The sequence below is a fragment of the Labrus mixtus genome, chromosome 14 (genome assembly GCF_963584025.1).
Source record: "Labrus mixtus chromosome 14, fLabMix1.1, whole genome shotgun sequence".
Taxonomy (NCBI): Eukaryota; Metazoa; Chordata; class Actinopteri; order Labriformes; family Labridae; genus Labrus; species Labrus mixtus.
The window spans coordinates 23,057,303-23,083,074 of NC_083625.1; the positions used below are offsets into that span (position 1 = coordinate 23,057,303).

A 25,772-nucleotide genomic window follows, 5' to 3' on the forward strand; every position below is an offset into this window, starting at 1 on the left:
TGCTTTGTTTATACAGGATCTACAGGACACCTATAGGAGGTTTCGTGTAATAAAATAAAAGTTGTGAATTATATCAAGATTTTGTTTGGAGGCGTGCAGAGGTGACACTTGAGTTGCAGTTAAGATGAACATTAGTTTGTAACTTACAGGGATTTCACACTTGCAGAAAACTCCTGAAAAACTCCTGATATTTACCGGAGGAGCTGCATGTGTGAACGCAAACGGACACATTTTTTACTCGGACTTCACCCGGAGTTTCTCCTGCCAGACCCCTAGTATTTATTCTGCAGAAAGTCACAGTGAGCTGATGCGAGACCGCAGCAGGATATTGAGCAAACAAGTGACCGAAACTCTGCAGAAGTTTCGAAACTTGTTAATGTTTTTACTGTCAGTGTGAAAGGATTCAGAAGTCGTTCGTTCACATAAATATAACATGCAGTCGTTGTTGAAAATGAGTGCAAACTTTTTTTCAAACGTAGTTAGTTGTTATAGTTTGAGTGAAACATTCAATTTTAACATCATTAAAAACTCATTTTAACCTGGTTTCATTTCGTCTCGGTTCACTTGCACTAAACAAAGTCTGACCCCTGCACCTGCTACATCTTGATGCTACTTTGAGTCTTGCATGTCGTCTTGTGATACTGTTGTTGACGGACAACAGACCCTTTAATGCCTGGCACTCAGCTCGGGCCCTGCTGGCTCCAAACAAAGGAATCTTTTAGACAGGCTTTCTCGGCCCCTCTGTTATCTGGACTATCAAGTGTAGTTGCATTCCTATCTCCATTTCTACAGCCCCGAAACTGCAATCTCGGCCGGGAGGTGTGTTGACTGTACGGTGGAACGTATTTGGCTCAGGAGAGGAAGAGTTCTCGTCATTGTTTGCTTTCACAGTTTTCAAAACACTTTTTTTTTTTTTTTTAAAGTTGATCTTGGGCCGAAGAGGTTCAGTTCAGGTGCAGAAAGAAAAACAGAAACCTGCTGAAGCTTAGCAATCACTTTTAACGAGATGCAAAGTAAATGTCGGTTGATAATTAACAGGTAGCAGGGTCACAGGTCAGGTGAAGGTCACAGCGATGTTACACAAACCAACACTCATTCTGATTTCAAGCTGCAGAGAAGAGCTGTGAGCCAGATAAACTAAGAACATTTAAGTCTTTTCATACCTTTAAAATCTCATTATTATCTTTTCTAAAATCGCCCTGTCGCTGCTTCCAACACTCTTCCTGTCCCCCTTTTTTTTTAAAATGTTATTTTCTTTATTAATCCCAGAGGGAAGTTCTGGTGTTTATTGAAAGACATGCTTCTCACACACATACGCCGACATACACAGACATACACAAACACGACCTGTGGACCTGCACTAGTGGAGGGATGTCAGAGTGGGGGCGCTGCTGCACAGGGAGCACACCAGAGCTGTGGGGGGTCGGTGCCTTGCTCAAGGACACCTCAGCGGCACTCGAGAAGTGAACTAGCTCCTCTCCAGCTACCAGACCGACTAGTGATGTAGTACTTGAGCTCGGTCCTTGTCTCAAGACCGATCTACCTAAATGTCTTGGTCTTGTCTCGGTCCTGGAGCACTCTGGTCTTGGGTATGTCTTGGTCTTGACCACTAAGACGACTTCCATATTTTGTTCTGCACCGAGACCGCTGACCTTCTGGCTCCCATCCCAAGTCCCTACAGACTGAGCTACCTGATGCCCCAAACGTCTTAGAGGTCTACCATCAGTAGTCCCATTAGAGTCAATACTGTCAATGTTATGTGTGTGATATGTGATGTGAAATCTCGTTCCTGTTTATATTGTGTGGGTGTGGTGTTGATACGGGAATAATGTGCCGGTGGGTTGGTGTATGAGAGCCTCTGTATGTGTTGATGAAAGCGTCTGAGTCACTTGATGTTGTATGTTTTGTGTTTGAGCCCCTTGAAGACGAGATTCATCTCATGGGACTATCAGTCAATACATTTACAAATGTACAATGAGGTCATAGCTGAGGTGAAGGTCAGGGCGATACAATGCAGCAACCTCCAGTGTAGAAAAATGAAGCTGATACTGAAGTGTAGAATCATGCAGTTCCTCGAGTGTCCACTAGAGGCTGGTTGCAGAAGCACAGGAAGTCAAATACACACCCATTCTAAAAAGCCTGTCTTTACAGCAGAGATGAACATGTTTACAGCCTGGTTAAAAAAAACCAAATAGTTCTGATTAGCTCATGTCTCGATCGACACACACTGTACAATGTTTTGATGAAGGATAAGAGTTAATTTACTAGAAGGTGCGTAGCTGGCCTGACTGACAGGCGGGCGCGATGTAACGGTTTGTGAAGAGGCTTAAAACCCGCCTCAGCTCCAGCTCTTAGCCTGACTGAAAGTTAGGCTGAGAGCTGGAGTGAACGAGAGGGGGAACAACTTTTTAAAACAACAACAACAACAACAAGGGCAAAGAAGAAAAACCAAACCATCAAAGAAGTGATCAAAGATTGAAGAATGTGTAACCTTTATAAAAAAAGGCGATAAACAAATATAAAACAGAGGTATGACTTGTGTTCGTCCTTTTTCTCTTTACCTTTAAGTGTGTTTACACTCCTGATTTGTGAGAAATGTTTGAAGCTTTTGTGTTTATTTATTTTTTATTCTTCAGTAAGTTACACCTTAAAATAAATCTTCTGTACAAAGATGAGTTGTGAGACGCCGGATAGCCGAGCGGTTACGTTGTGCAACCTCATGTACAGATGCTGCAGTTCTGGAAGGAGGGGCTCCAGATTCAACTCCGACCTTTTGAACTTTACTGCAAGTCGATCCATCGTCGCTCTCATGCGACTTTCCTCCTCTATCCACTGCCCGCCTCTACCATACATCCTGCACTCAGGGACGGTCACTCATTTTTCGACCAATTAAAAAGCTTTACGTTGTGTCCTGCATTCCATCTTGTGATTGGTTCTGTCCAGTTTCAGCATGAAATACGTCAGGGCACAACACTCTCTAAGTCCTGTTTCATGGTTTGGTACAATGAGCTAAAAGTTCAGCCTTCACTTTTGACGCAGTGATGTCATGTATTTGGACTTTTTGAGGGGAAGGGGGTGAAAAATAAACGAGTTCTACAAATCAGAAATCAAACCTGTTGAAGGAAGTCAAACCAAAAACATGCTGACTTTGAGTGTTTGACTCTGCATCACTTCACGTTTTTTTGACTATTCATCCTAATGAGATGAGTCACTGCTCATGGCGCTCCTCCAGAAACGTATCTATTTAGCCTGAGGTCAGTTTGTACTGCGAACACTTTGTCTTACACACTCATCAGTTAGAGCACAGTGTGACACATCTGTGGTTTCAGAGTTAACTTTACTCATCTATTCAAAGCATCGGTTCTCAACTGGTGGATCGGGACCCAAAAGTGGGTCGTGGAGCTGTTTTCAGTGGGTTGCGAACGTGTGCCTTTGGAAAAAAAATGTCTGTAAATGAGACATGACAGTGGAAAGACTTGGAAATGGGAGAGAGAGAGAGAGTGGGTGACATGCAGGAAAGGAGTCACAGGAGGGATTTGAACCCGGGCTGCCCTCGTCAAGGACTTAAGCCTCTGTACTGTACATGTAGCGCACAAACTAACCGCTAGGCCACAAGTGCCCCTGTATAGTGCTATCAATACATGTTTGTTTTGGTTCTTTGTTCCATTGTATGATTTGTACCGTGCGAGGTCCAAACTGCACAATTTTTCTTTAAAATAAATCTGATTGGTTGGAAAAGATCAGAATTTATGGTGGAGATTTCTCATAGAGGAGATGACTGTCGGTCCTGAGGGGTAGACAAGTTGAGAACTGCTGTTTTTAAAGGATGTAAACTCTACTAAAATCTTTCTAACCAGCCTCTTTCACACTTCGATTAATCTATCAGATCCTAAAGGCCGTCATCATGTCTGAATTTCTATGGTGTCAAAATTAAATTAAAAAAAAACTGTCATGATTTGGTTTTGTGTTTGAGTTTTATCCCAGTGTTGCTTGTTTCCCTTGTGTGTTAATGTTTCCTAGTTTTGTCTTCAGTGTTTTCTGTTTTATTTTGTCATTTATTATCCTCGTGTATCTCTGTGTTCTAGTGTGTTTTGTTAGACTCTTGAGTTCTGTGTGTCTTTAGTGTTTCATGATTTATTTTGTATTGTCCTCAGTGTTTCTGGTCTTGTGTTTCTCCCTGCCTTGATTGCCCTGATTGTCTTCACCTGTGTCGTTAGTCTCACCTGTGTTTGATTACCCCATGTCTATTTAGTCTCTGTGTTTCTTCCCTTGTGTTGTCAGTTCATTGTGTTGGTTGCTGTATGTGTTTGTCTGTGTCATTTGTTGCATGTCAGTTTACCTGTGGCTCCTTCTCTTGTTGGATTTTTTTGAAGTAAGTTTTTGTTTGCCCTTTGTTTAAAGAATAAATAGTTTTAGTGAATCCTGCATCTGGGTCCTCCTCTTCGTTTTTGCGATCCTTGACAAAAACACCGAGAAATAATGATGCAGCTGTCATCACTGGAGGCCAAACCTTAAATCTTCTGACCAAACATTGTATTCATCCTGCTCTGTAACTCACAGAGACATTCACTGTGTCCTTTACTTGCCCCGCCCTTGTTTGACGGGTTTCGGCTTAACCAGTTTAGCCTCCCACTCTGTTTACTCTATATAACCTGCACCCGTAGTACCTGTGAGATCACTCTGCCACTGTGCTGACTCAAGTCACGGACAGCCTTCAGAGCATCATCACAGTAAGAGAGGGAACACACAGCGCTACATTTCCACCATGTCGCACGACCACGAGGACTGCTACCTGTGTAAGGAGTCCCTCAGAGACCCCGTGTCCATCCCGTGTGGACACATCTTCTGCTCCGTCTGTCTGAAGACATACTGGGACCATGCTGATCATACAGGTTCCTACCTCTGCCCGCAGTGCAAGGTCAGCTACAGCAAGAGACCCGCCCCGAGACGTGTTGGAAGCCCCCGGCACTCCAGCCTGCCACGCAACTCCGAACCCTACCCACCTCCGCCTCCGTCCCCTGACTACAACTCTGCAGGACCCCAGGATGTAGCCTGTGACATCTGCATCGGCAAGAAGAACAAAGCCGTCAAGTCGTGCCTGATGTGCCTGGCCTCCTACTGCGAGAGGCATCTCAAGGCTCACTTTGAGGCGCCCACGTTCAAAAGGCACAAGCTGGTGGACGTGGTGGAAGTCCTGGACCGACACATCTGTCCACAGCATCAGAAAGGTCTGGAGCTGTTCTGTCGCACCGACCAGATGTGTATCTGTGTGCTGTGTACGGTGAAGGAACACAAAGGTCACGACATGGTGTCTGCTGAGCAGGAGCGAGCGGACGAGCAGGTAGGAAACTATTTATTTAAAGTGACAAAGCTGGTTTTTAGACTGTTTTAACATAGCGGTACTGAGAAGAATACTTAATGGGCGCTATGGGCCAAAAGTAATAAAGCTAAATCAAATCTGTAGATCCTTGACTGGCCACTTGAGGCCCACTCCAAGTGAAAAATGAGCCAATCCCCCTTTTATTTTTACGACTTAAAGAGGGGTGAGGCGACTTTAAGTAACAGGTAGGAGATGCTAGCTTCCTGAACGGTGTCACTTCAGCTTGTTCCCTTTTGGTTATGTTTTAACTTCCTAAGTGTTAAAAACTCTGGTCTGCTATCGCTGCAAATATCATCTCTTTCTTTTGGAAACATGATGTTTTATCAGCTAAATCTCCAGCTACATAATGAGCTACGGGCATAGACTGGGTAGCTTTGATAATTGAGCATATGCCAACCCATCAATTCTCTTCAGCGCTGTCCTCTGGCTCCAGAAAATCAAAAAAATGTGAGAAGCTCAAGGCTCCTAAATGGCAGTGGACCAATGTGTGATATTACAGTGACTACTTGAAATTATACTGTACGCTATTGGCCACACATATCATAGTTCACTGCACTCGTAAAAACACAGTGGCAGGTAATGCATGAAAGAGCAGTTAACAATAAATGAAACGAGCCCACAAACCAAAGCCCTGAAGCATTCCTTGAGACACGCCCTCGTGTTAACAAGACGGCTACCTGCACATACAACATCCAGGGTCAACATTCAGCCACACACTCTTATCGCAAAAACACAGTTAAGATGATTTCAAAAGCTTTGCCTGAACTTAAAAGCTGTAAATTTACCAGTTCATCCCAACCCTAACCAGGATCATGAGCTTTTAGATCGTGAATAAAGAATGAGATGGCTGATACAAGAGGTGGAAATGCGCTTCCTCTGCCTCAGAGAGAAAGAGTTAAGATCTCAGACATCTGTATAGGGAGCTCAGAGTAAGAGCCGCTACTTCTGTGCATCATTAGGAGCTAGCTGAGGGGGTCCTGGCATCTGATTCTGATGCCTCTTAGGTGCCAGCCTTTTATACTTACGCAGGCTCGTCAACCTGGGAGATCTGCAGGTGGACCCAAAACTCACTGCTGGGATTTTAAATGCACTCTGGCCTGGACACACCTTGAATTCTCCAGCAGAAGCTAAAAAAAAAGATGTAGAGGAGTGTCTAGATTCACTTTGTTCACCTGCTGCGACTGCCACACAGACCCAAGCATGCAGGGGAAGAATAGATGGATGGGTAGAGTGGTACACTGTCCATTGTGTTATGATCCGCTGTATCGACAATGTTTCTGTTTGTTTTCCCTCGTAGCAACGGTTGGGCGCAACCCAGGCGGAGATCCAGGAAAAGATTCATGACCGACTCAAGCAGATGGAGGAACTGAAACAAGCTGTGGACTCCCTCAAGGTTAGTACCCCATCATCCATCAGACTGATAAGACCAGACAAACCACTCCAGACTGAAAGCAAAGTGTTACTAGCTGCTCAGACAGCATTCCTCCGTGTCAGAGTGGTGACAGCATCTCTCATCGTGCTAGTGAAGCCGACGTCACGCCCGGTTGTATTGATTAATGGCGTACACTTGTGTTTCCTGTGCAGAACTCGGCCCAGAGAGCGCTGCAGGAGTGTGAGAAGATGTTTAGCGACATGATGCGCTCCATCGAGAGGATGCAGCAAGAGATGGCCAAGTTGATCACGTCCAACAAGAGAGCAGCGCTGAACAACGCGGAGGGCCACATGGAGCGTTTGAGCCACGAGATCGCCGATTTGAAGAGGAGAGACAACGAGATCACCCAGCTGTCTCGCACTGATGACCACATCCACTTCATCCAGGTAACAGACAACCTCCGACCAGAGCAAGTTCAAACGTGGTTCAGTGTCTTTAAATGTATCCAAACCATTTTCCTTCCAGTTACTAAAAACAAAGTCTTGAGTATCGGTTCCTAAAGCATTACCTTCTGATACTAGTGTCACAGATGGCATCATGGTTTCTAAGCATCTCATTATTATTGTTGTTTTTGCTGCTCTACATCAGTAGTTTCTGCTCTACAAGACTTGGAGTAGAAGAATCCATTTTTGTTTCTGTTTTTTACGTCCAGATAGCTGATGTTGCTTGAGGTCGTAGTGGAGGCGTTTTTAGGCACCCACATCCATATCGTAACAACTTTAAAACAACCTACTTTTGTTGCCGTTTGTTTTTTTTCTCAGAGCTTCCACATGCTGATTGCCCAGACCGAGGCAGAGGAGCTGCCAACCGTGAGCGTCAACCCCTACTTCACCTTTGGCCCCGTCACCAAGGCTGTGTCCGAGATGAAACAGCACCTGAATGAATTCAGCAACGATGAGCTGGTTAAGGTGGCCAAGACGGGTGAGTGTGACGACAGAAACAAGTCATTGTTTACTGTGCAAAAAACATGAGAGGAATGCGCATCAATCTACCACCATCATGTGAACGTATTTATTTTGTTTTTGCAGTTAACAAAATGACCTTCTGTGAGCTGGATGAAACCAAAAAGAGACAGTCAATAAAAAGTGAGTATTGTTTAAAACTAGGTGATATGACCTGATTGAAAGTTGGATGTAATATATGGTATTTGCAGTTTTACAATTTCCTTTGTTATTTGGAGCTTGAAATCAAGCAGCAACCTTCAGTGTTGAAATATGAAAACAGTGCTGAAGTGCAAAATCCTGCAGTTCGTCGAGTGTCCACTAGAGGCTGGCTGCAGACAAACAGGAAGTCACATACACACCCATTCTAAAAAGCCTGTTTTTACAGCAGAGATTAACATGTTTACAGCCTGGTTCAAAAAACCAAACAGGTCTGATTAGATCATGTCTCGATCGGCACACACTGTACGGGGGGTGAATGTTTTGATGACTCATCAGTTTTGATTTGATGAAGGATAAGAGTTATTCACAACAAGGCGTGTAGTTGACCTGATTGACAGGTGGGCACGGTGTAACGGTTTGTCAGGAGGTTTAAAACAGCCTGTCAGGTTGAGTGAAAGTTAGACTGAGACAGCATTTCCAACATGGAGACTGCCATCGATGGGACTCCAGCGCCCCCTGCAGGAACAGACGGGTGATGTCACTCAGGCTTCGTCTGTTAATGTTTACAGTCCATGCTTGAGATTCATCAGAGGGCGGCCTGAGGTCAAACAGTTCTACAGGGTTTCATGTTGTCTCATGAACACACTCTACTTGCACGCAGTTCAGAACAGCGTCTTAGACGATGACGGGATTTGTAGTTACCGTGACAACCAAAGCATCCGTGTTCATGACAATGATACAAACACTTTTCCTTTTAATCATTGTTGGACTAACACAAGAATCGTGCAATGATTGCTGTATTATTTCCTGTCATGAAGTGAAAGAAAGTTTCTACATTACTCTTAACTATCCCCATTCATTTATACATATATAACTGATTTCTGTTTATTTGTCCCAGATGTTGACCAACAGGCACCGGCCCTGAACAGGTCTCTCCCAGTCCAGGAACCTAAGCACCGGGACGATTTCCTGAAATGTGAGTGAGCTGTTATTTTTCTCTGATTGTGTTTTCCTGACTGACGCAGATCACCGCTCTCTTTGCTGGTTTCAGTGCCAATTAGATGCTGATGAGGTTCTCTGTCAGACCCTGTGGTTGACCACAAAATCTGATCATAGTCCCTACTGTATGTCCTACAGTGCTGACAGAGACCGGGGTTGCCTAACTGCAAATAAAACAGCTGGCAAAGCTTTGTGGTTTCATCTTAGTATGCATTATTTTTTACATGCATGAAGGAAATTAATTTGTCTGACCACTGATTAGAGAAATAGGGTTATATAAGATTATTCAATCAATGTTGGAATAATAAATATATATATAAACATTTGCACAAGAGGGGTTGAAAGGTCATGAGTCTGACACATGGACAGTATCTTGAAAGTTGCCTCGTTTTTCAGAATTTACAGCTCCTGTGAAGAACTTTTATTTTGTGAGTTTTGGCACCCCCTTGTGGACAAAGTGGGACATCTTATCTAGTTACAAACAGTCAAGCTTTAGACACCATGCGCGTCAATGTCATGTCTCCCTCACCAACAAATCGAAATCTGGTGGTCTCGCTTGCGTTTGTGGGTCATAAAGATGCATCAATATGCATTTCAGTCCGTTTCATTACAAACCAAAATACTCTTCGCAGGAGCTTTAAACTTGTCATGTGCCATAAACCTGCAGATTTCATGATGCCCAGCAGGGGGGCGACTCCAACATGAAGTCTGATTGTATCTAGTTGAGAAGATAGCCTTACTTCTCAGGTGATTTATTACTTCAGTTAAATGCTCAAATGAGTTCTTTTTCAATACAGCATGATGACATTTTGTAGATTATGGTCCCATTAAGGGTTAAATCCATAACGAGGCAGGGTGTCCTTCGGGGGCGGGGAAGCAAGAAGGTGATGGCCAAATGGACCAACCCACGATTGCAAAAGTGGCGTTCCCAAAAGTCTTAAATGCAGTCTCAGGTCTCACCTTATAATTACAGCTAATACACCTTGTTAGAGAAACTGTTTGTTTGTGATAAAACCCACAAACAGTGATTATACCTGTGGCATTCCAGATCATAGACCGGGCCGATCTAGCCGAGGCCACCGGGTGGCCCACCAACTGTGACCTTCAGAGGTGGAAGGCACACAGCAGGCAGGTGACGTCTAACCCCCGGGGGATTATTCTGATTTCTGTTTGCCAGCCAGAGGGTCTAATGCTTCTCCTTTCAGCCCTTCTTTTTGCAGAAGTTAGATAGACATGGGTGTGCAGAGGTGAGGGGTGCTTTGAGCTGCTCGGACCTGTGCTTCCTAACTCACATCTAACCCAAGAAATCTAACTTATACCTCCTCTTGAGACTTAAACGCCCAATTTATTTCCTCAGACGCCTGCCAGCTCACTCTGGACCCCAACACCGCCTACAGACAGCTCTACTTATCTCGAGGGAACAGGAAAGCTGCCCTCAAGAGAGACCCCCAGACCTACGGTGACCACCCTGCCAGGTTCGACTCCCTGCCTCAGGTCCTGTGCTCGGAGCCTCTCTCTGGAGGAGCTTACTACTGGGAGGTGGACTGGAGCGGGGAGGGGGCCGCCATCGGACTCGCCTACAAAGGCATCAAGAGGACGGGATACGGGGACAGCTGCCGCATAGGATACAACCGCAAGTCCTGGAGCCTGTTCTGCTCTGACTCCAGCTACTCGGCCCGACACAACAAAGACCAGCTGGAGGTCACCGGCCCCTACTCTCCTCGAATCGGGGTGTTCCTGGACCACGCCGGGGGGACCCTCTCTTTCTACGCCGTAGGGGACAACATGTCTCTCATCCACCGCTTTAAAACCCCCTTCAGTGAGGCTGTGTACGTGGGCTTCTGGGTCTGGTATGAGTCTTCCATCACCCTGCTGCAGCTGTGATAGAAATGAAACACTCACGATGATAAATGTACAGCTGTGATTTTTTGTTTTAGGTTTAGAGAACATAAATCACTTTTATCTGCTATGATGATTAATATATTATAATTCTTGTGTTGTTATCTTAAACTTCCTGTGAGATGTTTGGAGTATCAGGGAGCTTTGCTTTATGACTGTGAAGATTCTGTTAATGGTGAATAAAGAGAATGAGCATTTACACTTTTTAAAATGATGCCTTTAATTGATTGCAACATGTGATGTGATCATTTATAAATGTCAGGATACACTTATTTGTTTTCCAATAAAAATTTTATAACAAGGCTATAACGTGTAATATTTTGTACATTTGTTACGTCATGCTTCTATTAAAGTTTCACTCCGCAGCGTGGTGACCTCTCAGTCAGAAAATATGAAGAACCCGGAGATTCAAGCGAACTGGTCATTCATCTTAGCGTCATCTGACCGACATGGTTTGTAAGATACTGTCACCACAAAACTTCGAAGTTAGAGGTCCAATCATTAAGATGTGTAGTGAGTGAGATGATAAAGTGACCTTACTATATGATCAGACATTAAGGAAACATGCTATGTTGAAGTGCTGGCTTCTCTGACAACAATGCAGCAGCCAGTATGTCCTCCTTCTAACTTTAGATTCTGGTCCTGAATGATCTGGATTTGTTTGGACCAGAGGAGAAGAAGAGGCCATTTTGGACGCCCCTCGTTTTTGCAAAATAAACAGCAAGAAAAGAGAAAAGTAAAATGCATCAGTTGTTAGGACTGGTGAGTGAACAGTGTTGGTTTTGTGGCGGTCTGAGAGGGTTCAGAGGATTTCCACATGAGCAGGTGAGCTGTGACTGAGAGGCTCCTGAGTCTACAGGTAGAGTCTCTCTCTCTCACAACAGCAGATTGAAATGTTGGACATGATGTTTATTTCACTCTTTAGACATTTAACTTTGAGTTTAATATTTAAGTCTGGACACTTTGACATGTGTTGGAGATCGAACCCCAGACCATCTGGTCAAGGAACAACTGACTCTAAGCCACAGCCGCCCAGTGTTTGAAATATAAAGTAAAGCTCAGTCATTTTTTCACTCAGAATTTTTGATGTCAGGGTCTATAAAAATACTGAAGTATGAACATTTTGCCCTTCCTCTCCCTGATGACGTGACGGCAACTTCAAAAACTACCATGTGCCATGCCACCTCAGGAGCACCGGCATGCCCTGCTGTTCGTGGCATGCCAGTTTTACAGCTACATGTGCGCTTATAGTTTTGCAACATTGCTCCATGAAGACCTCCTTAAAAATCCTTCAGTATACGGTCATGTTCTGTGATGTGGTAACTCCCCATTTTTATGTGGAAATGTGTTTTTATCGAAACAAGCGACCAGCTCAAAGACAGTTACACTCCTCCGATGATTCATGAAAAGGTTTGTAACTTAGGGTGCTGCTCTAAAGAGTTGATATGTCAGAATACATCAACATTATAGGCTGTAAACTAATACATCTCTGTTGACTATAGTTTGATTCTTTTGGAAGAGTAAGTTGGTGTCAGGAAGGACAGAAAACTAACTGCTCTGACTTTGACGTCAAATTTACAGCAAATGCACAAAAGAGGTAGCTCCACATAAGTTTCTTCAAACTGAATTTAACATTATAACTACCTCTAGTGGAGAAATGTAGGCGATGCAGTGCTCAACCAGGCTGTTATCATCTGACACCTTCACCTCACTCTCTGGGGATGCTCCTCCTGTGGGAGTAGAAAACAACGTTTCATACACTGAACTGTTCTATCTTATATGAAACGACTAAGATGTAATTACTGCCAGTTCAGAGAACATCATACTGTATGATGAGTCAGCATTTAAACACAGGATCAGATGCAGATGAGTTTCAAAGGTTTATTTTGTGGAGGAATTTATTTACGTGATAATGATGTTAAACAAATCAGAATTATGTCAAATTAGTGTCAATGTTAGGCGTCTAAACTTACATCATGAATGCATCCACAGCAGGGGTACTTGACTCTCTAAACAAAAGGTAAAAAGGAAGGGAATCTAACAAAGTGTTGTATTCAAAATGATTCATATAATGCCAACAAAACAAGATAAAGCAAGGTGCATGTCCATTTTCCACTCACATTTAGGTTTCCTCTGTACCCTGCAGCAGGTCAGGATTGGTTTGGATGGAGAAGAGGAAATGACAGGCCTGAAGGCAGGCTTTTCAAATGTTGGGGGTGTGGCTTAAGCACGGTGCCAAGGTCAGGTGATGGTGATGCGAGACTTGTGATTTAATATTATTAATAAATATATATAATTAGCATATTGAGCTCCTACTCAGGTCTTTTACCTGCTCTTTTGTAACATAATATAACAAAGAGTAAGGTCCATTACCTGCTATTTGTGTAAAATATTTATGTTATAAATTTGTGCTATAAAATGAAGATTAATTGATGTGAAAATACAGACAGATAAATCTGGTTGCATAGTTTATTTATTTAGTGTTCTTGTTTTTTATTTGTATTATTATGATTATTAACTTTTTTGTATTAATCTTGTAAAACTAGCGCCCTTCTAAATACTCCGGTACAGTAGGTGGCAGTGTGCACCTTTAAAATGGGATTGCAATCCGCCAAAATACACAAAAACAGAAGAAGAAGAAAGGCGACCAATCCGAAGCCTTCATGATAGAAAAAGTTCTTGTTTCTTTCCGGACACAGTTTTCCTGCGCACCACGAGAAAGAAGCGCCGCATTTTCACATTTTGTCCAGTGTGGCTGCACAGGTGAGTGTAGATTCATACTTTATCTGTAAAAACAATACATAATACCTGGGTCTACATGTCCTGATTCCACATTATATTGACCCAATGTGTAACTATGGAGTGTGTGCGATGTGTAACGGCACTTAGAGAAGACCGATGAATGGAGTTAGCTAAAATGCTAACATAACATAAGCTAGCGTTAGCGTGACATGTACTCTGCTGTGTCGAGAAGCTAGCAGGAAAAAAAAAACTATGTACGGCTGTTATTTATTAAAAATTAATTGACTAACAATTGAATTAGAAGCGTATCATTAGGAAAATATCAACTATGCTATTTTAAAAGAAACAGGAATACGACAAACTGTCTCTTTAGCTTGTGTTGTGTCATCCGTGAAACTGTCACTATGACAACCGTTCAGATAAAACACATTAACTGGAAGTCTTAGGGACTTTATTTGTGGTTAAAAATATATAAATGTTGTGAGAAATGTCTTTCCCAGTAGAGTAGAGGATAGGACACTAAGGACAGTCACTTTATTGTCTTTGTATGAAAGAAGAAAACAAAGAAACCTTGTTGGCCACATGTTAGAATATATTTGTAGTCATGTGCATACACAAATATTATTTACATATTAAACTGCACTTACATCCTGGCTGTCAGGATGTTTTTATTGGTCTGTCCACTCATGATCACAATATAAATATCTTCACAACTATTATATAGACTACCATCAAACTTCTGCTGTCAGAACTTTAATGTTTCCAGGATTTTTACATTCATGTAAATTAATTATTAATTCATCTCTGTTGCACTTTGAGATTTTTTTCCAAAAATATAAAGTGCATTACAAATACAATTTTTTATTGTTATTATTATGCCTTTGAGTGCAGTGTCTTAACAGTAGGTTGTAGAGACTCTGCCATCTCTACAACCGTCTCCCCTCAGGCCACACATACAGATCTCTCACTTTCCGGACTAATCGAGCCATGTCAAGCTTTGCTCCCACATCCATCAGGCTCATGAACGAATGATCTATTTCTTATTTATTTTTAAGACCATTCATTTAACCGCTTATAACAATTATTTATGACCTATTTATCATGCTTTTAATAGAGCCACTTGTATGTGTGTGTTTCTGCTGTTGTTTTTTTTGTGTCTAGCTGTATGCACACTGATGCTCTTTTACACAAATGAAGTTCCTAACAGATAAATAAAGTTATTTCAATTGAATTTGAATAAGTTGCAATAAACAGTGGTACAGGCTTTCTTTACTCTTGTTTTTATATACATTTTAAACATGGCTCTGCTGTCTGTTCTTGACTTACAGATGGCGGCAACGAAGGTCCCAGAGGTTCGTGACATTACACGCATTGAGAGAATCGGTAAGCATCTCTTCTTTAAAAATTGGGACAGACTTATTATGTTTCAGGGTCGGTCAGCCTGATTGTATCTCGATGCAAATGCTGCATTAACTCGTTTTAAATGTTCTTGTGTTTCTTTGTTTGTAGGAGCACATTCTCACATTCGTGGCCTCGGTTTGGACGATGCTTTGGAGCCAAGACAGGTAACGTTTGTTCTTCAGTTTATGCAGGGGTGGACTTGTCCCTCTGTAGTTTACATCCAGGATCTAAAATTAAGTATGTTTATGAATTTGGCCTCAATGTTACCTGTTCCCCTGCAGGTGTCTCAGGGGATGGTCGGCCAGCTGGCCTCTCGTCGGGCGGCGGGGGTCATCCTGGAGATGATCAAAGATGGCCACATCGCTGGCAGAGCAGTGCTGATTGCTGGCCAACCTGGCACAGGAAAGACCGCCATTGCTATGGGTAAGGAGAACGCTGGCGGCTTTCCAGAACACAATATCGTCTCATCATCCTCCCTCTGGCAGTCGTACTGCTGCCCTGTGTTAATGTAACTGACTTAGGTTTTTTCTTTTTTTCCCCATGCAGGTATCGCTCAGTCTCTCGGCCCTGACACACCCTTCACAGCGCTGGCAGGCAGCGAGATCTTCTCTTTGGAGATGAGCAAGACGGAGGCTCTCAGCCAAGCTTTTAGAAAGGCCATCGGAGTCAGGATCAAGTGAGTGAGCGAACACAATCACTATTTGTGATTTTTATGAAAAGAACTGTTCATATAGTGGCTTTGTTTTCCAGAGAAGAGACGGAGATTATTGAAGGAGAGGTGGTGGAAATCCAGATTGATAGACCAGCCACTGGAACGGTAAGCTGCTGTAGCATTAGCTTTGAGTGCATATATAACTTACTGTTCATAAAGTCGTTCTTAACGCCTGCTTTGATCACAGAAAGCAGTATTTGTTAGAATGCAATGATTGCTGATAATACAGGGTACAAGGGAGTTGTATAATGGTTTTATAATTTGTCTGTCAGGGTGCCAAAGTGGGGAAACTGACTCTCAAAACGACTGAGATGGAGACGATATACGATCTGGGTAACAAGATGATTGACTGTCTCAGTAAAGAGAAGGTTCAAGCAGGGTGAGTTCATCTCTTGTTCTCTCTGTACATGAAACATCGGGTGTGTTAGGACTTTATTTTATAACCACAAACAATCTCAACTCTCTTTCCTTTCCTCTCAGGGATGTCATCACGATTGACAAAGCCACCGGAAAGATCAGCAAGTTAGGCCGTTCCTTCACCAGAGCCAGAGACTATGACGCCATGGGAGCTCAGGTAACGAGTCATATCAATAAATAAAAACTATGAAGTTTGGGGGATGCTATTCGAACATCTTTGATCATCATATATGTATGTAAAAAATGTATCTTCATTTTCATCTGCAAGTTTTCCTATTATTGCTGCTGCAGTCTATTATGACGACCTAAATATTACTTAAGACACGATCCATTTACATTTAATATTATGTGTTAGAATTACCTTTACTTAATTCACAGAACACCTCCCAGGAAAATGTCCCTCTCCTTATTATCTATGCCCTCCAATTATTCATGTCGCTGTGATTCTTCAGATCCAGAAAGAAAGTCTGAGGTTGTTTAAAATGATTAGAGTAAGATAACCATTCTCTCCTTGTTTAGCCTTTTAATAATGGTCGTTGTTGTCTCTGTAGACTCAGTTTGTCCAGTGTCCAGAGGGAGAGCTGCAGAAGAGGAAGGAGGTGGTCCACACCGTGTCCCTGCACGAGATCGACGTCATCAACAGTCGCACACAAGGCTTCCTGGCCCTCTTCTCCGGAGACACGGGGGAAATCAAGTCTGAGGTCCGAGAGCAGATCAATGCCAAAGTGTGCGAGTGGAGAGAAGAGGGCAAGGCAGAGATCATCCCCGGGGTACGTTTCATCCCTCTCTGTGTGTGTGTTTAATCTTTTCTGTGTGATTTAGGATAACTGATTTTCTCTGTTTGTGGTTTCAGGTGTTATTTATCGACGAGGTCCACATGCTGGACATGGAGTGCTTTTCCTTCCTGAACCGAGCCCTGGAGAGCGACTTGTCACCCGTCCTCATCATCGCCACTAACAGAGGCATCACTCGGTACTATTAACCCCTTCAGTTTCCCACCATCTGAATAACAAGCGTGACCTGCCGCTATCAACACTGAACACTGCACTCTTTACTCTCACAGCATCCGCGGCACAAACTACAAGAGCCCTCATGGCATCCCCATCGACCTGCTGGATCGCCTGCTCATCATCGCCACCTCCCCGTACACGGAGAAGGAGACGAGGCAGATCCTCAAGATCAGGTGAGAAGCTTTCATCATCGTCTCTCAGAACATCGATGTTCTGCTTCCTCCTCGTGTTATCAGCAGATATTAAAACCGGCATGGTTTGGTTTCAGGTGTGAGGAGGAGGATGTGGAGCTGAGCGACGAGGCTCACGCCGTCCTGACTCGCATCGGCATGGAGACATCGCTCCGCTACGCCATCCAGCTGATCAGCACCGCAGGACTGGTGTGTCGCAAACGCAAGGTTAGTGAAGTCTGATCAAACAGAAATGGTCAATTGAGTGATCCAGCAACAAAGGATTTAATCGTTATTAATAATGATTATCATATCATACTACGTCTACACATGCTGTTGATGAAAGGAGCTACGTGTCCCCCGAGTGTCATCAGAGGTTACATGAAGCGCTGTGATGAGACAGACTTGTTGTAACAGTAAAGGGAAACTTCAGTCTCTCTGTAGAGTCTGCAATCAGTGAGATGTGTAGTGAGTGAAATGATAAAGTGATCTTACTATATGATCAGACATTAAGGAAACATGTTATGTTGAAGTGCTGGCTTCTCTGACAACAATGCAGCAGCCAGTATGTCCTCCTTCTAACTTTAGATTCTGGTCCTGAATGATCTGGATTTGTTTGGACCAGAGAAGGTAGACGGTTTTAAGACACCCCCACATGGCCGTTTTGGACGCCCCTCGGTTTGCCAGATATGAGAGCAGTTATCAGGTCAAACCAACAGGTGTTGCAGTGATGGAAGCGGGCAAGAGAAGTGGTTCAGATAGAAGTGATTGTACCCGACCTAAAAAGCCTCTGCATGTTTGTAATAAGCTCCACGAGCAGAAACGTGCTCAAACTAGGATCAATATTGGAGATGTTTTTGAAAAATGGAGAGAGGTTAGAACACAGAAAGATTTACAGACTGATGCAGAGCTGGATAAACACTGAAGCTTCAGTGTCCACCACATGGTGACCTGTGTGAACATCAACTCTAGAGAGGAGGGGGCGGGGGGATACAGCTCTCTATAATGATTGGAATTTAGACTGCAGTACCCATTTTTAACACTAGGCGTCAGACTTACATATTACCCCTTAACCTCAGTATTCATGTGATCTTTGTTTGTTTTTTGTCTTCTTCAGGGAACAGAGGTCCAGGTGGAGGACATCAAGAGAGTCTACTCTCTGTTCCTGGATGAGAGCAGATCCTCTCAGTACATGAAGGAGTATCAGGACTCTTTCCTCTTCAATGAAACACGTGAGTTTTCTGCTCATCTGTTCTCTCTCTCTCTGGTAGAGTTAGATTTAGTCACTGCTTCGAATCACACACAGCTACGGTTAACTTTGAAGCTGCCTTCACAGCAGCACAAGTGAAAGTCAAGCAATGCATCAGAATGCTGAAACAGACTCTTACCCACGGGCTCCTGCTGCGATCTGCCGCCGTCTGTAAGAAGCTTTCAGTGTCGACGCGCTTGTTAAACTCCAAATATAAAGAAACAAATACAACACAGCAGAACACAGAGCGGCATGAGTTCAGCCGCCATGTCATGTCGAGTAAAAACAAAGTGTGTAAAACAGGTTTAAGATTTTTCTATCTTCTGTTATGATTAATGTGGATGTTTCTGTTCTTACATTTCAGAAACACCTCAGATGGACACCTCGTAATGAAGACGACCGCTTTGTTTTGATTCTGTTTAAAGTTTCTGTGTTGAGCGCCGTCCGAGGCGCGAGGCAGTTCACGGCTGGATTGGAGAGTACTTTGAAATTTTCCCCGTTAACATCAGTTCTACATGATTTGCAGATTTCATCCTCTTGGATTAGAAAGTTCACTCTGACTTACCCCGTATACTGTTCATCGTTGAGGCTTTGTGGCAGACCGCTCCACTCCTTCCGTGATCTATTTCTTCTTCTTGTTGAGTTTTTTTATTTTCTCGGTTTATTTTTATGAAAATAAATAAACAAGCTTTTCTAAGCAAACTGTGACGATTTGTTTTCTTGAATGCAGAAAAAACAGATTTGATTTGGGAATCTAAAATCAGACAATGATAAATATTTTTTTACGTCTCAGTCGAGCTTCTCTCTCTCCTGAACCTGAGAGAATCTGAACCTCCAGTTGATGGTTTAAACCTTTTCAAAACGGTCCCTGTATTTCTAAGGATTGCTGAAAAAAAAGGTGAATCAATTCAAGGCTTTCTGATTGTTTTTCTCAATCACATTTATCCAAAATGTTCACAAACATTTCTTAACTGCTAGACTGACTGCCTTAGTTATTTCTAACTTCTACATTTTAATTGTTCTCCGTCTCCTAATCAAGAGTTCATTCACATCTGATCTCATCAAGTCATTCCTGATTATTTGTCTTAGTCCTCCACACTAAGGGCTCGAGCAGAGATCTTTGTTTTCCACATCATATCGTACTACATTTTTTAGTCTAAAACAAAAAAAAAGATGAAAAACAGTCTTGTGCTTTATAAATGTTTCCACCAGGTGGAGCTGTAAGCTTGTTCTTTTAAGCAGTCAAACAAGATAACTGACACCCTAAAAATATCTCCCTCCGCCTGCATCATGTCGTTTATCACACAAGTCTTACTGTGTGTGTGTGCGTGAACTGTAAATGACTGCAGCTCCACACCCTTATCTCACACCCAGATACAGTAAAGTTGTTACCCTGCTCTGGCACACACACACACTTCCTCACACCTTGTATTTAGATAATTAATCACCAAGAAGTGAAAATCCCATCAACCCAACATCTTCATCAGTTCACTTTTAATTCATAAAAATGTTAGAAGATGAACACGGGCTGCTAACTTTAATTTTTAAACGCTACCAAAGAGGTCACAGTATTGTTAGATATGAACCAGCTTTCTCTGGCTAATGGCTGCTACAATTTACTTAAATGGTGATAAAACTGCAGTACATACGAGTTGGTTGTACACAACAGGAGTTCCTCAAATGAGAGAAATATAGAGGAAGGGGCGCCAGTGGCCTAGTGGTCAGTGTGCACACCCCAATGTACGGAGTCCTCGAAGTGGGCAGCCAAGGCTTGAACCTCACCCGTGGCTCCTTTTCTGCATGTTTTTCTGCATGTTATTCCGCTCTCTCTCTCTCTCTCCCTCTCCCTGATTTATCACTCTGTCCACTGCCCTGTTTCTACAGTAAAGGCATAAAAAGCTCAAAAATAAACCTTCAAAAATAAAAAGGGAATAAAACGATGTGAAAGATTAAAAGCATAAAGAGATAAAATATAAAAGATGTGACTCACATCACCATTTTTATTTTTAAAGATTGTGATCATGACATGATGTGTGATAAATAAACTAACACTAATGTATCCACAGTAGTGTTAGCTGAAGCTGTTAGCAACATGTTCCTCGTGAATCCAAAATAAAGTTGCAACTCTTCCTGTGAGGGAGGCCGATAGGGATCTGACGTCATTAAAAGTGTGTTAGCGCGTGATTAAAACGTTCTCACACTGAGGGAGAAAGTGTGACTTGTTTCTTATTTATTTTGATGAATTCAGATCTGCAATGTGTTCTTTGCTCTAAAGGAGGCGTTGGGGTGAAGTAGGTGCGTATAAGACATCAAACTATCACAAAGACATTTCACATTAAAATAAATCTGAGATGCCGACCGAGAGCCGTGTGCAGGATTTAGTCTTTGCGATGTGTTGATTATAAAAGCTCATACTGCGAATTGGATGACATTTCAGTGATTTAAATTAGATTCAATCATTCCCTTTAAACCTCAGCCTTGACTCCCAGTCTGCAGATATTACCCACAATCCTCCACCAAGAAGCTCCATTTCATTCATAAGCAATCAGCAGATTGATCATCGTTACCTGAGCACAGCGAGAGAGCAGCTCAGACTGTCTCCTGCGTGGAGATGAATATTTAATGTTCGGTGCTGGTGGGAGAGAGTCCTGCGTGGATTACCCTGCTGCTGCCTGCAGCCCGTAACCCCTCCATCCCCCACCCCATCTTCCACCACCCACACCCACCCACCCAGCCTCAGTCGGTCCCAGGAGGCTGCCGCCTACCAACACATCTGATGGATCCACTGGTCGGATTAAAGCTGGTATAAACTTCACCAGGGTTCAGCTGTTTGAATGCAAAACAGGGTGTGATTGGGATCAACTAGGGCTCAGAATCTCACTCAGCAATATGTAATATATGTAGGGAATAAAATGATAAAATGATGTCACTATTTTATTATTAATAATAATAATAATAATAATAATAATAATAATAATAATAATAAATTACATTTATATAGCGCTTTTCTAAATACTCAAAGACGCTTTGACAGGAAACAACAAAAAAAATTAAGCAAAAACTAAGAGAACAATACAACATAGAAGTCGTGTCGAGGGAAGAGGATAAGAGTCAGTGGTTGTAGGCGGTGATGAAAAGATGAGTTTTTAGGGATTTCTTGTAGGAAGTGAGTGTGGGGGAGTCTCTGATGTTTTTAGGGAGAGAGTTCCAGAGGGTGGGAGCTGCAATGGAGAAGGCCCTGTCCCCCCAGGACCGAAGGTTGGTCCTGCGGGGGGGACAGGAGGTTTGTATCCGCAGACCTGAGAGTGCGGGTGGGAGTGTGTCGGTGGAGGAGCTCAGACTGGTAGGGGGGAGCCAGGTTGTGGAGGGCTTTGTAGGTGATGATGAGGAGTTTGAAGTGGATACGCTGGGGGATGGGGAGCCAGTGGAGGTCATGAAGAACGGGGGTGATGTGATCTCGGGTGCTGGAGTGTGTGGGAAGTCGAGCAGCGGAGTTCTGAATGTATTGAAGTTTCTTGAGTGTTTTGGATGGTGAACCATAGAGGAGACTGTTGCAGTAGTCTAATCTGGAGGTGATGAATGCGTGGGTGAGGGTCTCGGCAGCTGAGAATGAGAGTGATGGGCGGAGGCGGGCGATGTTTCTGAGGTGGAAAAAGGCTGTTTTGGTGATTTGTTTAATGTGTTTGTCGTAGGAGAGGGTTTGGTCGAAGATGACACCAAGGTTACGGATATGGGGGGAAGGGAGCACTGTGGAGCCATCGATGGTTAGGGAGAAGTTGTTGGTGGATTTGATAATGGATTAGGGGCCGATGATAATGACTTCTGATTTGTCGCAGTTGAGTTTGAGAAAGTTGGTTTGAAGCCAGGATTTTATTTCTGTGATGCAGTCAGTGAGGATTGAGTGAGTGGCAGGAGTGATGACTTTGGTGGCGATGTGGAGCTGGATGTCGTCGGCAAAGCAGTGGAACTGGAGTCCATGGCGGCGGATGATGTGACCAAGGGGGAGCATGTACATGATGAAGAGGAGGGGACCTAGTACTGAACCTTGGGGAACACCTTGGGAGAGAGGAGCAGTGGGGGATTTGCAGTGGTTGATGCTGATGAACTGGTATCTGTCAGAGAGGTATGATTTGAGCCAGGAGAGTGCAGTGCCGGTGATGTTGAATGTGGTTTCAAGGCGGGAGAGAAGGATGGAATGGTTGATGGTGTCAAAAGCTGCGCTTAGGTCCAGTAGGATGAGGATGTTGAGGTTTCTGGCATCAGAGGAGAGGAGAAGGTCGTTGGTGATCTTGAGGAGAGCTGTTTCGGTGCTGTGGTGGGAATGGAAACCAGATTGGAATGATTCATAGAGGTCATTGGCAGAGAGGTGGATTTTGAGTTGTGAAGCAACACCACGTTCCAGAAGTTTTGAGAGAAAGGGGAATTTGGAGATGGGTCTGAAGTTGTTTGGGATGTCAGGATTGAGTCCAGGTTTTTTAAAAATGGGAGTGACAGCAGCAAGTTTGAGAGATGGTGGAACGGAACAATTATCTGCTCATTCAAATCTGCCTATCAGCTGTTTCAGTAAAGCTTTTAAGCATCTTCACAGTTTGCAACATTAGATTTTTATTTTTGTGTGAAAAGATTTGTAAATAAGACAAAAGAGATCCATCGTTTTGGTTTTGGATCGTCTTGTGTTACGATCATTTGAGCATTTTAAAAACACACATTGGATGGATGGATCGTGATACCTGCATCAGATTTTGTGTGTTCAGAGTTAAAAATGTGTCCTCATATTGGACAAACAGATGTTTTGTTTGTTTATCCTGGAGACGTTTTTTTTTTGCTGCAGTGTCTCTCTGAGTACAAATCACAGAGTCCAGCTCACACTCAGCTCGGGCCGCTCTGTGTGAGAGCAGATTTCTTGGACTGGTTCCTGCCCTTTGTCTCCACATCACCGTCCGCGGGCTACGAGGCTGCTCGGCATGCTAACATGTTGTGGCATTTTGCCTGCACACATTTGGGCGCCCTTTCTGCACCACGGTCAGGTCACAGCAGCGTTCTGAAAATGTCCTCCCATCACAGAGACAGAACCCCACCCTCCTTTCCCCCTAATATTTATAGACTTTTTATAACCAGCGGGAGCTTTTACACACAGTCAGGACGGATGTTCTTCTTTCATTGTTTTCAGCTGGGTCACAGTGACAGGCAGCAAAGATCTGCGCTCCATCGACTGTGTCAGAGGTCGTCTGACATTCTTACAGTCTAATGAGGCTTTCACTTTGAATGTCATTAGCTTAATGTAACAAAATCAATAACATCACTCATGAAATCTATCGACACGTTGCTCAATTTAATTGATTTGAAAAACTGTCAGCTAAAGCCGACATACATACAACATACTTTCACCTGTCAACCTGGAGTCACATTCAGTAATAATAATAATAATTCAATAATCCAAAAAGAAACCTTGATAAAGGACCCTCAGAGTCCTCTATAGGAGGCATGAACAGGTTTCCTTAAAGAGGACATATTATCCCCCTTTTCCACCTTTTCAAACAGCCCCCTGTGGTCTAAATGAAACATCTGTGCTGTGCTTTGGTTAAAATATAACATGAATCAAGCACCAGAGGAGGTTTGTGAGCCTGTATAAACCAGCTCTCTCAGAACGCTCCGTTTTGGTGTGTGTGTGTCTCTTTAAATGTAATGAGCCCCCCCTGAGTTTCCCCCGTAGACATCACTCCTTTGCTAGCAAGAATAAAAATAGCGGACCTACGCTAAAGTTTTGTTCTAAGCTGGGGGTGGAGTCCATGGGTGGAGAGACCAGGGGAGGGGAGGGGATTCTTTTAACAGAATCCCACTGTGACATCACAAGGAGAGCACATTTGAAACGTAGAAACATTTTGTGGGTCAGTAGACATTCAGGTTACCCAAATATATGTTCAAAAACACTGTAGAAGTGGATTTTTTATAATATGTCCCCCTTAAAACTAGGACTTGATGTTATCGTGCACAAATCAGTATACTTTAAAATCTTGATCAGTACACAGACTCAGTGCCTTTTAGAAAAACACTCCAACGTATGCTGAGTCTTTCTGTGATCAACCTGGACTTCTCTTGACTCATGCACCTCTTTGAAAGCAGGGTCTATTATGGAAAGGTCACGTTAGCTCTCAGTGCACAATAAAATATATTATTTTTTGGAGCTGCATGTATTCATCTGGAACAAACCCCTTTAGCATGTTGCCTTCATGTCCATTATATCGTTTTATTACCTCTTGTCACACTTTCTCTTTGAAGTCATGATTCCTTAAAGAGGATTTTTAGTCTTCCTGTGCCGTTCATGGATGGATGGTACTTTTCACTTTCCGAGGTTTCCAAAAAAAAAAAAATCTCAATCCTGTTTCTCTGACAGCCGCATGTAGAAGACTGGACCGTGTGACTCCTCTGGTGAAACGAGAGCACGAGGTCACAGGAAACTCACTCTATCTGCTTTCCTGTCCCTGCTGTCAAAATAACATACTGCAGTAAACAACAGGGACAGGGCCGTGTTCTGTGGACATGTAGAGACGGCATTCTACCTGATGAAAGTGATTGTGCTATTAGATCAACCTTTGAAACGTCTATTTTAAGGTTAAAAAGTGACATATCGTCGCTTTAACCTGAAAATATTGTGGGTGTTTGGGTTCCTTTTCCGACATGTCTGTTTAGTCACTGTGAAATTTCAGTTAATGATTCACTGCTTCGAAGTACAGGAACTTGTGCATTGTAATGATCAACATCTCCTACAGCGCTCTACAATGTTTTGAATTTGGACTGTAGTACCCATTTTAAACACTAGGTGTCAGAGTTACACATTGCTCCTTTAATGAGGAAAAACACGGAAACGTCATTTTTCTCAGTTGTCATATGTGTGTGTGTGATGTTTTTAAAAGTCTGTACGCTGCACACATCTGTGTAACCTGAAAGAACTTAATAATTGCCGGTGTGTGTGTGTGTACATACTGTATGTATGCTCCTCTGTCTCCATTCACACAGAGGTGTTTCCATTCATGGCTTCAGTCATTCACAAAGCCGCCTCACTGCCTCCGCTTCACGTGCCGGGCCCGTGAATGCAGATGCTGCTGTGCACACACGTGGGGACATCCACAAATAGCCTCTGGAAGTTTTTCTGAATCAGTTTATGCTGCAGTGGAAACAGAAAATCTAAATATGGAAACACAAGAGCTAAAAACAGCAACTAAAGCCAACCGACATCGTTCAGTGTTTGCCAAGTCAA

The 25,772-nt window shown here is 43.1% G+C and overlaps 2 protein-coding genes across 2 annotated transcripts; both read left to right on the forward strand.

Annotated features, from left to right (window-relative positions):
- Positions 1–4,298: 4,298 nt before the first annotated feature.
- On the forward strand, positions 4,299–11,116 carry ftr83 (finTRIM family, member 83). Its single transcript, XM_061055873.1, has 7 exons — positions 4,299–5,341; positions 6,678–6,773; positions 6,965–7,198; positions 7,574–7,733; positions 7,841–7,897; positions 8,814–8,891; positions 10,272–11,116. Exons 1-7 carry the CDS (start codon positions 4,766–4,768, stop codon positions 10,796–10,798), a joined length of 1,728 nt encoding a protein of 575 aa, XP_060911856.1. The 5' UTR covers positions 4,299–4,765; the 3' UTR covers positions 10,799–11,116.
- A 2,345-nt stretch (positions 11,117–13,461) lies between these two features.
- ruvbl2 (RuvB-like AAA ATPase 2) lies at positions 13,462–19,222 on the forward strand. Its single transcript, XM_061055875.1, has 14 exons — positions 13,462–13,576; positions 14,884–14,938; positions 15,065–15,120; positions 15,238–15,379; positions 15,503–15,632; positions 15,707–15,773; positions 15,941–16,047; positions 16,149–16,242; positions 16,637–16,855; positions 16,939–17,057; positions 17,149–17,268; positions 17,364–17,493; positions 18,383–18,497; positions 18,879–19,222. Exons 2-14 carry the CDS (start codon positions 14,884–14,886, stop codon positions 18,902–18,904), a joined length of 1,380 nt encoding a protein of 459 aa, XP_060911858.1. The 5' UTR covers positions 13,462–13,576; the 3' UTR covers positions 18,905–19,222.
- The last annotated feature ends 6,550 nt before the right edge of the window (positions 19,223–25,772 follow it).